The sequence below is a fragment of the Linepithema humile genome, chromosome 4 (genome assembly GCF_040581485.1).
Source record: "Linepithema humile isolate Giens D197 chromosome 4, Lhum_UNIL_v1.0, whole genome shotgun sequence".
In the NCBI taxonomy this organism is placed as follows: domain Eukaryota; kingdom Metazoa; phylum Arthropoda; class Insecta; order Hymenoptera; family Formicidae; genus Linepithema; species Linepithema humile.
This window is the reverse complement of record NC_090131.1, coordinates 10,600,315-10,613,052: the sequence shown is the minus strand read 5'-3', so window position 1 is coordinate 10,613,052 and position 12,738 is coordinate 10,600,315. Positions and strand designations below refer to the sequence as shown.

General features: G+C 40.5%; 1 protein-coding gene across 1 annotated transcript in view; it reads left to right on the top strand.

Moving 5' to 3' along the window:
- LOC136999241 (cingulin-like) overlaps positions 1 to 12,738 on the top strand; it is a 73,081-nt gene that overhangs the window by 17,982 nt on the left and 42,361 nt on the right. The window contains exon 4 of the mRNA XM_067352820.1: positions 354 to 557. Within this exon, the coding sequence (XP_067208921.1) occupies positions 354 to 557 (204 nt within the window). The remainder of the gene's footprint in view (positions 1 to 353; positions 558 to 12,738) is intronic.

The window sequence follows — 12,738 nt, the reverse complement described above, 5'->3', positions numbered from 1 at the left end:
TGTAGGCAGTTGGGGCCCTCCCAATCATTTGGGCCTTTTTATATTTTTTAAAATAAATATATTATTTAGTTAATTAATATATTTTATTAAAAAACATGCATAAATACTTAATTTACTTTAAACTCCTTAAACTCGAAAAAGTTTGTTCAGAGAAGTGTTAAGAAAATTTCCTGATCTTATTTGATTTAAATATTTGTTAGATTTATGTCTATGCAGATGATATTATGTAATTATGTTCACTGCACAAAATCACGTGGAATTAATGGCAACGAACAATTTGCATTGTTACACATAATGTATGTTAAAATTGGTATTTTATTCGACAATATACCATTGTGTATGTATTGTAATAGGTGAAGACTCAATTGGCAAAGAAGGCAGCTCAGGCTGCAAAAGCCGCCGAAGCGGCTTTATCGAGCAAAAAAGCAATCGTTGAACAGTTGCGTGAAAAAGTGAAAGAAGCACGATCGGTAGTGCAGGAAGAAACGTTTTCTTTGCAACAAGCACAGGTTAATGTCAACGCTGCAATCCATGCAGCTCAACAATCACAAGATCAGGTATATTAAAAGACATAATAAAATCAATACAATTAAATATTAACTCTATACATATTAATACTTTAAACATTAATGACTATATGTACATCATTAAAAAACTAAAAAATAAATAAAAACACAATTGTAAAAATTAACTATAAAAATTTTTAATTTAATACTTTTTTACAAAAAAATATTTTCGACTGTTGCACGTGTTGCTATTATGTATATAATACGCATTAATAAATAAAAAATTTAATTAAATAAAAAATTAAATAAAAAGTTTACAAAATTAATAAAAAAACAAATAAAAAACAGTTGCAAACAATACTTATAAAAATTAATTTACAAGAAATACGTATTAAAGATTAGAAAAGACTGAAATAATATAAAATGTTTAATATCAATACAGTACTTACTAAGGAACGTTCGGCAACCTGAAAATTCTAAAAAATCTGAAACTTTGCAGAAATATAATACATATAAAACTAATTAAAAAGCTAGTTTTTGTTTTGGCTAAAAAACAATTTTAGGGATGGAAACATCCTTCAAAGAAAATCCGATTTTTCATATTTTTGCTAATATTTTTGAAACTATAAGAGATATTGAAAAAATGTTAATTACAAAATATTATGGTTTTTAACATATAAAAATTATAAATAAAAGGCAGAAAGAGCCGTTGCTAGTTGTTCATGCAGTATAATTTCTCTAACAAAGGAACGTTCACAAGTGTCCCCCCTCTCCTTTTTGATTTGATTCTCCTTGAAATATGTTGTAAAACATACAATTTGAAAAGACACGTATTTTTTTTATAGTGGCCATAACTTAAATTTAAGGGGTGAAACATCCCTTTGAAAAAAACGGGTTTTTTCTTTGTGTGTAAATATCGCCAAAACCGTAGGAGATATAAAAAAATGTTTCGAATAGAAGTTGTATGGTTTGTAATGGGCTTTATAATTGTGTAGTTAAATTTTCAAAAAATATAATTTTTTTAAATTTATCCCTACCTCTTGTTATTATTTTTTTGAATTTCAAAATTTTTGTAATGACAAAAGTTGTAGCATTTTTTACGCTGAATTCAACTATATATGATTTTATTATGTTCCGAAATCGCATCTTTTAAAAATGAGTCATCAGTATCACACTGTATGCGTCGCGCTGCATGACGCATCGTTTATACCGCACTTGTATTGCGCAATAGTCATTAAATAAATATAAAAATGACATGTTATCACATATTTGAGAAAGAAAAGTTAACTAAAATTGTTGCTAAAGCATCTCTTCCACATTACACCCTTATAGATAATCACTGCATTTCGTGCGCAGCGCGTTGTCACATGCAAGTTAGTTATTAGCGCATATTTCACTTTGAAGTTTCGTTTGTAGTGACTACGGGAAAATAATATATGAAACGAAAACAGTGAATGAATCAATCTATTCAACATATATTCACCTTGACTCTACCTTCTTGACCCGACTTGACTGACAATGAATTGAAATATAAAATTCCGTAAAGTTTACTCTTTTTCAATAATTTTAATATACTGCGATATATTCTACATACTATTACATTCTATTAAATTACTATGATACTTTTAAACTATAAGGTATATAAAATCTTGAAATATAAAATGTATATCAGAAGTATAATTATAATATATTCAATACATAAGCTTATATACAAGGTGATTCAAAATAACCTGATGTCCTTGCAATGTCATATTCTTGAGCGAATTCTGAGACGATTTTTCCTTTTACAAAATTTTGTCCGAAGCTTAGTTTTCGAGTTATAATTGAAAATAATTTGCTACTTACGAGTCCGATACAACGGACAGGCAGGGACGGTGCAATGTGTCATGAGACGACAGTAAACACTTGACAGTCTCATTATACATTGCGCGTCCCTGCCTGCCCGTTGTATCGGACTCGTAAGTTGCTACCTATTTTCAATTATAACTCGAAAACTAAGCTTCGGACAAAATTTTGTAAAAGGAAAAATCTCAGAATTCGCTCAAGAATATGGCATTGCAAGGACATCAGGTTATTTTGAATCACCTTGTATATACCATATATAACCACACATACAAACACATAAACACATAGATATTTACACTAATAAACCTATACATAATGCATATACATATAATACATATATTAGATTTAGTTATTAAATTATAAAAATTAGATTAACTTTCCATCTAATTCATTAAACATCTGGTTTAAAAAAATTAAAAATATATTAAGAGAGGTATATGTTTATATTTATGTTATATAAATGTTTATACGTATTTGTAGGTGCAGTTCAATTAAAATACCCGCAAGCTACCGAGCACGAAATTTCGGAACCAATTAAATCATGGCTTCGTCATGCAACTAAAAAAATAAAAAAACTGAATGCTGCACAATAAAATATTCAATATTTTTTTTTATATTTTGTTCATGTGAATAATTCATACATAATATTAGCAATTTTATGTATAAAATATTATATATGTAATATTATTCATATTAAGTTATAATATTTAGAAATATTAAGTTTATTAATTTATATCTAACACTGTGACTAGTGCAATTTTGAAATGTACAAGACGTATCTTTAGTTTTTGTTTTTATATACAGCGTGTGTCAAAAGTTCCGGAACGGCTGGATAATTTGAAAAATACGCATCACAGAGAAAAATAACCTCAACAAAAGTTGTAGGATTTTTCTCGGGCAATCCGATGGTGACCTTAGATTTGGCCTTGCCCGTGACCTTCAAAGTCATTTTAAGGTCAAATTGAATTTTTTAAATAGAAACACCTATTTTTGATTCCAAAATCTAATAGCTGGTGTCAAGAGCTTTTCAAAACACTACAATGAAGTTATTTTTCATTAAATACTTTTCGAGTTATGAGGCTTGAAAGTTACAGCATTTTGACATAAAATACAAAATATCTTGTAAAACATTCAATTTTCGGAAATCTTACCTTAATACTTTTATGCACAAAATAATGAGACAAATCAATTGGTATAAAGAAAACACATTGGTTTTAAAAAAAAGTATGCAGTTGCATGTTGCAAATTACATATTTTTTCTTGAAAGCAACTATGTGTTTTCTTTATACCAATTGATTCGTCTCATTATTTTGTGCATAAAAGTATTAAGGTAAGATTTCCGAAAATTGAATGCTTTACAAGATATTTTGTATTTTATGTCAAAATGCTGTAACTTTCAAGCCTCATAACTCGAAAGTACTTAATAAAAAATAACTTCATTATAATGTTTTGAAAAGCTCTTGACACCAGCTATTAGATTTTGGAATCAAAAATAGAGGTTTCTATTTAAGAAATTCAATTTGACCTTAAAATGACCTTGAAGGTCACGGGCAAGGCCAAATCTAAGGTCACCATTGGATTGCCCGAAAAAAATCCTACAAGTTTTGTCGAGGTCATTTTCTTCTGTAATGCGTATTTTTCAAATTATCCAGCCGTCCCGAAACTTTTGACACACGCTGTATATAAATTTTATTTTTATTATGACTATTTTTACATAATATAGTAAATAAAAAATTTTAAAAAAATTACATTTTTTATAATAAAATGTGCTTTAAATGTACTATTATTTATATTACTTATACGTACTTTACTTTTTTGAAATGTGTCTATTTCTTAAAATAATGTAATATAATAGAAGCTTTTATTTTTAAAAATTTTGCTAATAATCTTTCCTTTATGCTCATAAAGGTACTTACATGTCAAATGTCTATATAAAATTATAGGCGTATTGCCTAAAGGATTGTGTTCGACTTGGTTGAATTAGTGAGACCAATTTCTTAGGAAAATATAATTTATTTTTCCTCGTCAGAGAAGTAGAGTAAAGTACAAGTTTTGTTTGATTTGCTTAAGTGCGCCAGAGGCGCTTTCTCGGCAAGAGTGTAAGGCCGAGAATCAAAAGAAAAATTGACGGGCGCGGTAAGGAATTACCGGCCGCGTCTTAGTGTGTTGAACGGGTCCTAAAAAGGACGGTTCAATTGAGTTAGCTCGTTGCAGCCCCTTTCCCGGCGTCGGTGGAACTCCGTTCGGGAAGTGGTCTTCCGTCTGACAACTGCTCTCTGAGCAGGCTCTGAGCGGTGAAGTCTGTACTGCGATGGATCGAGTCTCTGATGTGCTGGTGGTGGCAACCGTCTCGGCTCTCGGAATTGCGGATTGCTCCGTGTACCGAGGAGAGAGAGGTCTCCGAATTCGGATGTCGCCTTGTGTGAGCGTGTCCCTTGGTGGTCGAGTCAACCGGACGCAGAACTCTAGTGGGATTAATTTCCACACTAGAGACTGAGGAGGTGACGGCGAAAGTGGAGTATTCGCGGGCCGCTTGGTTGAAATGTGCGGCCTATGCTGGGATTCTGTTTTCGTTTTACGCGCCTTGCGAGGCAGCGTGAGGAAAACTGCGAGACTATGTGTCTCTGGTTAGCCTCTGCCGAGGCAGAGTACGACTCAGTTCAAGGGCCCTGGAGAGAGCTCGCCTTGAAGCGAGTGAGTGAGTAAAGATCTGCGAAGCAGCTCTTTTATATCTCGTCGATCGAAGCTTGATCGCGAGAAGGCTCTTCACCGCCTGCGCAACCTGGCGGTGGGTCCGCAAGCTTGTAACTGGTAGAAGGCCTGCGGCGCGTAGCGGCGCCGCGGTGTATTATACCGCGTCAGTGCAGCGGTGTGGCGGTGAGCCGCCACAGGACCCCCTTGGCAGTTTTTAAGCCTGGAAACGCACGGTTGGTTTAGAAGTTCTGCCGCTCCTCGTCTTGTTGGTTGCGGAGGGCTTTGGTTGGTCGGCTGGTGTTGGTTCGATCGGCTGCTCATCGTTGTCCAATGTGTAAGCCGGTTTCAATCGGTCGATCGAGACGTTGATTGGCTTGCCGTTGACCAATAGCCTGTAGACTTTGTCGTTTCTGCTTAAAACGTTAAATGGTCCGTCGTATGGTTGCTGTAACGCTCTGGTCGGGCAATCGTGTCTGACGAAAACTTTTTCCGATGTGGCCAGGTCCTTGTGTACGAAGGTGCTGCGGTGGCCATGGCGTCGTAAGTGTGGACGGAGTTTGTTCATTTTTTCCTTTAAATGACGGACAAACTCGTCCGTTGGCTGCTCGTTACTGGTTTGGTCCAAAAATTGTCCGGGAATCCGAATGGTCTCTCCGAAAACTAATTCTGCTGGTGTGGCTCCGATGTCCTCTTTTACTGCGGCGCGGATGCCTAATAAAATGACTGGAAGAATTTGCGTCCATGCTTCTGTTTCGTGGCTTTTGATAGCCGCTTTGAGTTGCCGGTGTAGTCTCTCTACCATGCCATTGGCTGCCGGGTGATACGCGGTAGTTCGGATGTGTTGCGATCCGGTCAGTCTGGCCAACTGCTTAAATAGTTCCGACTCAAACTGCCGTCCCTGGTCCGTGGTGATTCGTGCCGGTGCTCCGAAACGCGCAATCCAGTTTTCGAATAAGAGGCGAGCCATCGTTTCTGCGGTGATGTCGGACATCGGGTATGCCTCTGGCCATCGTGTGAACCTGTCAATGATTGTGAGGCAGTATTTCTTCCCTCGAGATGGAGGTAAAGGTCCGACGATGTCCATATGTATATGCTGGAACCTGCTGGTAGGCCCCAAGTAATTTCCTGTTGGTGAAACGGTGTGTCGGTGGACCTTTGATTTCTGGCAGGGAACGCAAGCCTGCGCCCATCTGCGGCAATCCTTTTTTATTCCGGTCCACACGAAGCGCTGCGTGATTAGTTTGACGGTGGTTTTTATCCCTGTGTGCGCAAGTCCGTGCAAATGCTTAAAGATTTGCTTTCGGAATTGTTGCGTGACGTATGGTCGTGGGATGCCCGTCGATGTATCACAAATCAGCTTGATATCCGTGCCGGGAATTACGGTTTCTTTAAACTGCAACTTCGTATTCCCATGGAGTAATGCCTGTATTTCGGCGTCGTCTTTTTGAGACTTTGCGAGCTCTGCAAAATTTACTGCTTGCTGGACAGCCTGCGTCCTCAATAGTGTGTCTGCTACGATGTTATCCTTTCCCGCCACGTGTCTGATGTCGGTTGAATACTGCCCGATCAGCTCCAAGTGCCGTGTCTGCCGCGGTGAGCTCTGCAAAGGATCTTTTCGAAATGCATACACGAGCGGTTTGTGATCCGTGTAAATGATGAACTCCCTTCCTTCTAACCAGTGCCGGAAATGTTTAATTGCTGCGTATATCGCCAAGAGCTCTCGGTCGTATGGACTGTATTTTTGCTGCGCGGTGGTCAGCTTTTTGCTGAGGAACGCCACCGGTTGCTGTCCGAGTTTTCCATGTTGGTGGATTACTGCTCCGATTGCGAAATCTGAGGCGTCGGTTGTTAAGGAGAGTTCTGCTTTCGGGTCCGGATGTGCCAAGAGCGTTGCCCGTGCAAGGCTTTCTCTGCACGTTTCAAACGCTGCCTCTCGTTCTGCGCTCCATTCGATTGGTGTTTTCCCGGGTCTGTTCCCTTTTAGCGCGTCATTCAAAATTGCTTGGTCTATGGCCGCTCCCGGAATGAATCTCCTGTAAAAATTTAAGGTTCCGAGAAACTGCCGCAGCTGCTTGACGGTGATCGGTTTTGGAAATTTCCGAATGGCCTCGACTTTTTCCGGTAGTGGTTGCGTCCCTTCTGCTGAGACTTGGTAGCCCAAAAATGCTACGGTTTCTTTTCCGAACACGCATTTTGCTGGGTTTAGTTGAATTCCGTACTTGCTGAGTCTCTGGAACAACGCTGTTAAATGTGTTTTATGTTCGTCTACGTTGTGAGATGCTACCAGGATATCGTCGATGTAGGCGTAGCAGAAATCGAGTCCGCGTATCACCTCATTTATGAATCTCTGGAACGTTTGCGCTGCGTTTCTCAAACCGAAAGGCATTTTGAGAAATTCGAACAGACCGAACGGTGTGGTGATTGCCGTTTTTGGCACGTCTTCAGCGTTTACTGGAATCTGGTTGTAAGCTCTAACCAGATCCAGTGTAGAGAAAATTGTTTTCCCGTGAAGAGCCTGTGTAAAATCCTCGATGTGCGGAATCGGGTATCTGTCCGGCACCGTTCGGTTGTTGAGCTTCCTGTAATCGCCGCATGGTCGCCACGTGCCACCTTTCTTCGGTGCCATATGCAATGGTGAGGCCCATGCGCTCTTGGACGGCGCGATTACTCCTTCTTGCAGTAAAAGATCGAACTGTTGTTTTGCTTCTTTTAGTTTCTCCGGCGCCAGTCTCCTCGGCCTGCATGCTTCCGGTGGTCCCGGTGTTGTTTCGATGTAATGCATCGTTGAGTGCGGCGCGGATTCCGTCTTGCCGGTTGGTCTAGTGAGCTGTGGAAATTCAGCCAATAAGGCGTGAAAAGCTGTTTCCTGGAGTAACGTCTTAATTGATGTTTGTCCGGTTCTGCTCTGCAGGCTGTTTGTGGCCAATCCCGTCGTAGCGTCCAAAAGTTTGCCTCTCCTTACATCCGGCAGGAGATGGAAGTGCCCGAGGAAATCGGAGCCGATGATTGGCTGTGTGACGTCTGCTACGATGAATTTCCATTGGAAGGCGCGCCTCAATCCGATGTTGAGCTGAAGCGCGATCCACCCGTAGGTGTGAACAGTTCCGTTGGCTGCAAACAGGGCTTGCGTTGCTCCGGACATCCGTCCGCGTACCATCGAGCGCGGGTAGACACTTATGTCTGATCCCGTGTCGATGAGGTACCGAACTTTTGTTTGTCGCTCGGTTATTACAAGGCGGCAAGGTTTCGGGTCCGGGCCGTCTGCCGCCATTGATTCCGGACCGTCTAGTTTTCCGTTTTGTCCTTCTTCTTCTCCTTGTATGTACATGGCTCTGTACACTTTCTTGCCTTGCTGCCGAATCGCCGATGGAAAAAGCAAAACTCGCTGTCTTCTTCCGAATTTGATTTAGTCCGGCTGCGGCTGCGCGATCTGTGGCGCTGCTGTTTGTGGCGGTGCTCCTGCCGGCCCAATCGCGTGTTGAGTGCGGCGACTTGCTTGACCAATGCCTGTATCTGGTCCTCGAGCGAGCCGGTAGGTTTCGATTTCGTCTCCTTAGGCTTGTCCAATACTGCGACTGTTCGGCATGTGACTTCGTAGACGCGGTCGGCCTGTTCCGCCACGTCCTCGAGAAGATCGTCAGCTCGCGTCGCTAGTATAATCTGCATTTGGGCCGGTAAACGCCCCAGCCATAGCGTGCGCAGGAGTTGATCAGGCACGGCATTGCCCGCGAGCGTCCTTAGATGGCGCAGGAACTGCGATGGCTTTCGGTCGCCTAGTTCCTCTCGCTCTAATAATTGGCGGATGCGGTGTTCCTGTGAGTCGCTCAGCCTTTGGATGAGTGCCCTTTTTACGGCTTCGTATTTCCCGCATGTCGGAGGATTCGTTATCACGTCTTTGATTTCCTTGATGTATTTGGTTTCGATTTGCGAGATTGCGTATGCGTATTTGGTTGAATCCGACGTGACGGCGCTCAGCAGGAACTGGCTCTCTAATTGGGCGAACCATAATTCTGGTTCCTCCGGCCAAAAAGGTGGTACTCGCACCGATACTCTGCCGATTTGTGCTGCGTCGGCGCCTGGCATATCGCCGGCCTTCTCTGATTGGCTCATTTGCTTTAACCAGTCGTCGGGGTCACCAGTTTATAGGCGTATTGCCTAAAGGATTGTGTTCGACTTGGTTGAATTAGTGAGACCAATTTCTTAGGAAAATATAATTTATTTTTCCTCGTCAGAGAAGTAGAGTAAAGTACAAGTTTTGTTTGATTTGCTTAAGTGCGCCAGAGGCGCTTTCTCGGCAAGAGTGTAAGGCCGAGAATCAAAAGAAAAATTGACGGGCGCGGTAAGGAATTACCGGCCGCGTCTTAGTGTGTTGAACGGGTCCTAAAAAGGACGGTTCAATTGAGTTAGCTCGTTGCAGCCCCTTTCCCGGCGTCGGTGGAACTCCGTTCGGGAAGTGGTCTTCCGTCTGACAACTGCTCTCTGAGCAGGCTCTGAGCGGTGAAGTCTGTACTGCGATGGATCGAGTCTCTGATGTGCTGGTGGTGGCAACCGTCTCGGCTCTCGGAATTGCGAATTGCTCCGTGTACCGAGGAGAGAGAGGTCTCCGAATTCGGATGTCGCCTTGTGTGAGCGTGTCCCTTGGTGGTCGAGTCAACCGGACGCAGAACTCTAGTGGGATTAATTTCCACACTAGAGACTGAGGAGGTGACGGCGAAAGTGGAGTATTCGCGGGCCGCTTGGTTGAAATGTGCGGCCTATGCTGGGATTCTGTTTTCGTTTTACGCGCCTTGCGAGGCAGCGTGAGGAAAACTGCGAGACTATGTGTCTCTGGTTAGCCTCTGCCGAGGCAGAGTACGACTCAGTTCAAGGGCCCTGGAGAGAGCTCGCCTTGAAGCGAGTGAGTGAGTAAAGATCTGCGGAGCAGCTCTTTTATATCTCGTCGATCGAAGCTTGATCGCGAGAAGGCTCTTCACCGCCTGCGCAACCTGGCGGTGGGTCCGCAAGCTTGTAACTGGTAGAAGGCCTGCGGCGCGTAGCGGCGCCGCGGTGTATTATACCGCGTCAGTGCAGCGGTGTGGCGGTGAGCCGCCACAAATATTTGAACAAAATATGTATTTTGAAAAAATGTTTCAAAAATTGTTTAGTTTTAAAGGAGTAATAAAAAGTAGTAATAAAACAATATCTTGATAGTGGTGTCATTAAAGCGAGATTGTCGTAATTTTTTAAAATATAAATAATAATTAATATAAAACTTTTTGAGAAAGAAAGAGAGAGACGTTACTTATTAAGATTACTGTTTTATTGCTTCCTTAACTTAAAACTAAACAATTTCTGTTTAAATCTTTTTAAAAAATATATTTTTTAAAGACATTTTAAATAAATATTTAAAATAGATATTTTTCTGGATGGTATTTATAGTTCGATTTTATATTTAGAATCGTCTTATGATTTCATTCAACTAATGAAATAATGTTGCGCAACCATTTTGTTGATTGAATGAGGTTTTAAAATGATTTCGAATACAAGATCGGATTATGAACACCATCCTATATTCAATGATTTTATCTGCATTTTATCTGGATAAAAAAAGATATCCAGGAAACATTGTTGGGATCTAATTTAATCATATGTAGGATATCCCAGGGATATCCTAGGGATTTATTTTTGGATGTCCTACGGATATCTGAAAAGCGGACATTCGGATATCCCACGGATGCCCTATGGATATTCTACGGCTTTGTACAGACATCCCAGGGATATCTGAAAATCCTTTACATTACATCTCACGGACATTCGTAGGATGAAATTTTGCTATGTGGGGAATCGAACATTGGGATTAGAATACAAAAATATGTTTATTTGCAACAATTTTTAAAAGTACAAGTAAGTAATTGAACATTACAATGAATAGTATATTGTTTTGCTCGCTTATTCTTTTTACGGGAAAAAATTTTGCGATATAAACGCACAATTAATATATCGTTTTGATTATAATCATCAGAGAAAAGTCGAAGAAATTGCTCAAGGTTGTAACCAAGAGACAGATAATAAAGAAACATGCAGCAATATTGACCGCATGTTTGCGAAAAGAATCCTTGTAGTTGTTTGGTGTTCCAACGATATGTGTTGGAGTTCCGTCGAAGTTGTACGAGAAATCGTTGATCTGTGTGTGGCGGCATTCCGTAGCTGTCGAAATATCTTCCACAGATATGTTCGTCGATGTAAAAGGCGATCTAATGTTTACCGGGGCGATCATGCTCGTCTGTATTAGCGACTATGGCCGTCGACCTCGTTCACACCCTCGGGAGTTTGTCTGCTGCATAGACACCGACATGGTTGACGTTGATATGTTTCAGCGCTTGTAAAATTTCGATCGAGTTTATTTTCTCGAGTTGCTCGAATACGTGGTATTGTTACTGTAACAAAGTCTGATATTACCTTTTTTGTTAGCTTGCTGGCGGATATAATTGAGCGAGTAACTGCAGCGTTACCTAAGTTGTTCGTCGTCGTCATCTTCGATTCGATATTTTAACGTTCTTCTTTTTTTCTACCAGGGATTGTCTGCTTTGCTTCTCGCCTTCATCCATCCATAAGAGATTAAATCTGTTGAAATTATTTTCTCCTTTGTGTAAATAAATTTCGGCGTTAGTCACGACCTCGGATTCCTGGCTGTTTGATTCACAATTCTCTCAAGAAGATTGAAAATACCCGCTGTCAACGCGAGATTTTGTCATCAATATCCAGCGCTTTAATTTGTACGCATTACGTAGTGCGCAGCGATAATTGACGGATTTTCGAATTCTATGGTAGCTACAAATTTCTTCTTCTTCTGGAAGTTCACTGAATGAAGGAGAAATATCCTCCAGATTATATGTTTCTGGAGAGAAGATTCTGAAGGTAGCACGCTTTTTCGCTACCTCTGGTATAGATGTGACGAACGTATCTTGAGAATTCGCGCAGATGTAGCATAAAGTATTTCAGGTTGGCTTCTCTGTCGAACCATTCGATTCCGTAATAGTTATGCGACAGCCAGACGTTCTCTCGTTTTGATTTTTCTGGCAGTTCATCGAACGGATGCGTTGGTGACATAATCCAATGATTAACTATTGAATTATTAATCGCGACAACGGCAACTTCTTTTGGTAGAAACTTTTCGTATACGTCGCGAAAACCTTGCATTTTGATGATTATATCCATGATGTAAAAAACTTGAGGAGTTGGATTCTTCAAGTGCGAACGAAGCAAAGTCTAACGTGCTACTGACTTAATTTTTCTCTCGCTACGCAACATCGGCTTTTTTTCACAGATAGATAAGATAGAAGAGAGGGGGAAATAAGAGAAAACAGGGTAAAAATGCTAGAAATGAAGGGATTAACCGGCAAAATCGACTATGACTTGACGCGAAAAAACGTCTGCCTAACTGGCACCTCCACTTAACCAAAATTTTATGAAAAAATTATATAATAATGCGCTATTTATGCGCTTTCCAAATCCACAAGAAAAAAATTTTACGCTTATTTCGTTTAGCCAAAAAAAAATTTTTTATGTGGGGGGGCTGAGTAGGCTGCCAGTAAGCCCCCCCACGGGTTAATAACAACCTATTCCAAAAATAAATTGTACATGATTTATGCGCTATTTATGCGCTTTTATATTAGAGTAATTTTGATTTTTGCGCTGCAGCCCTTAAGGGACT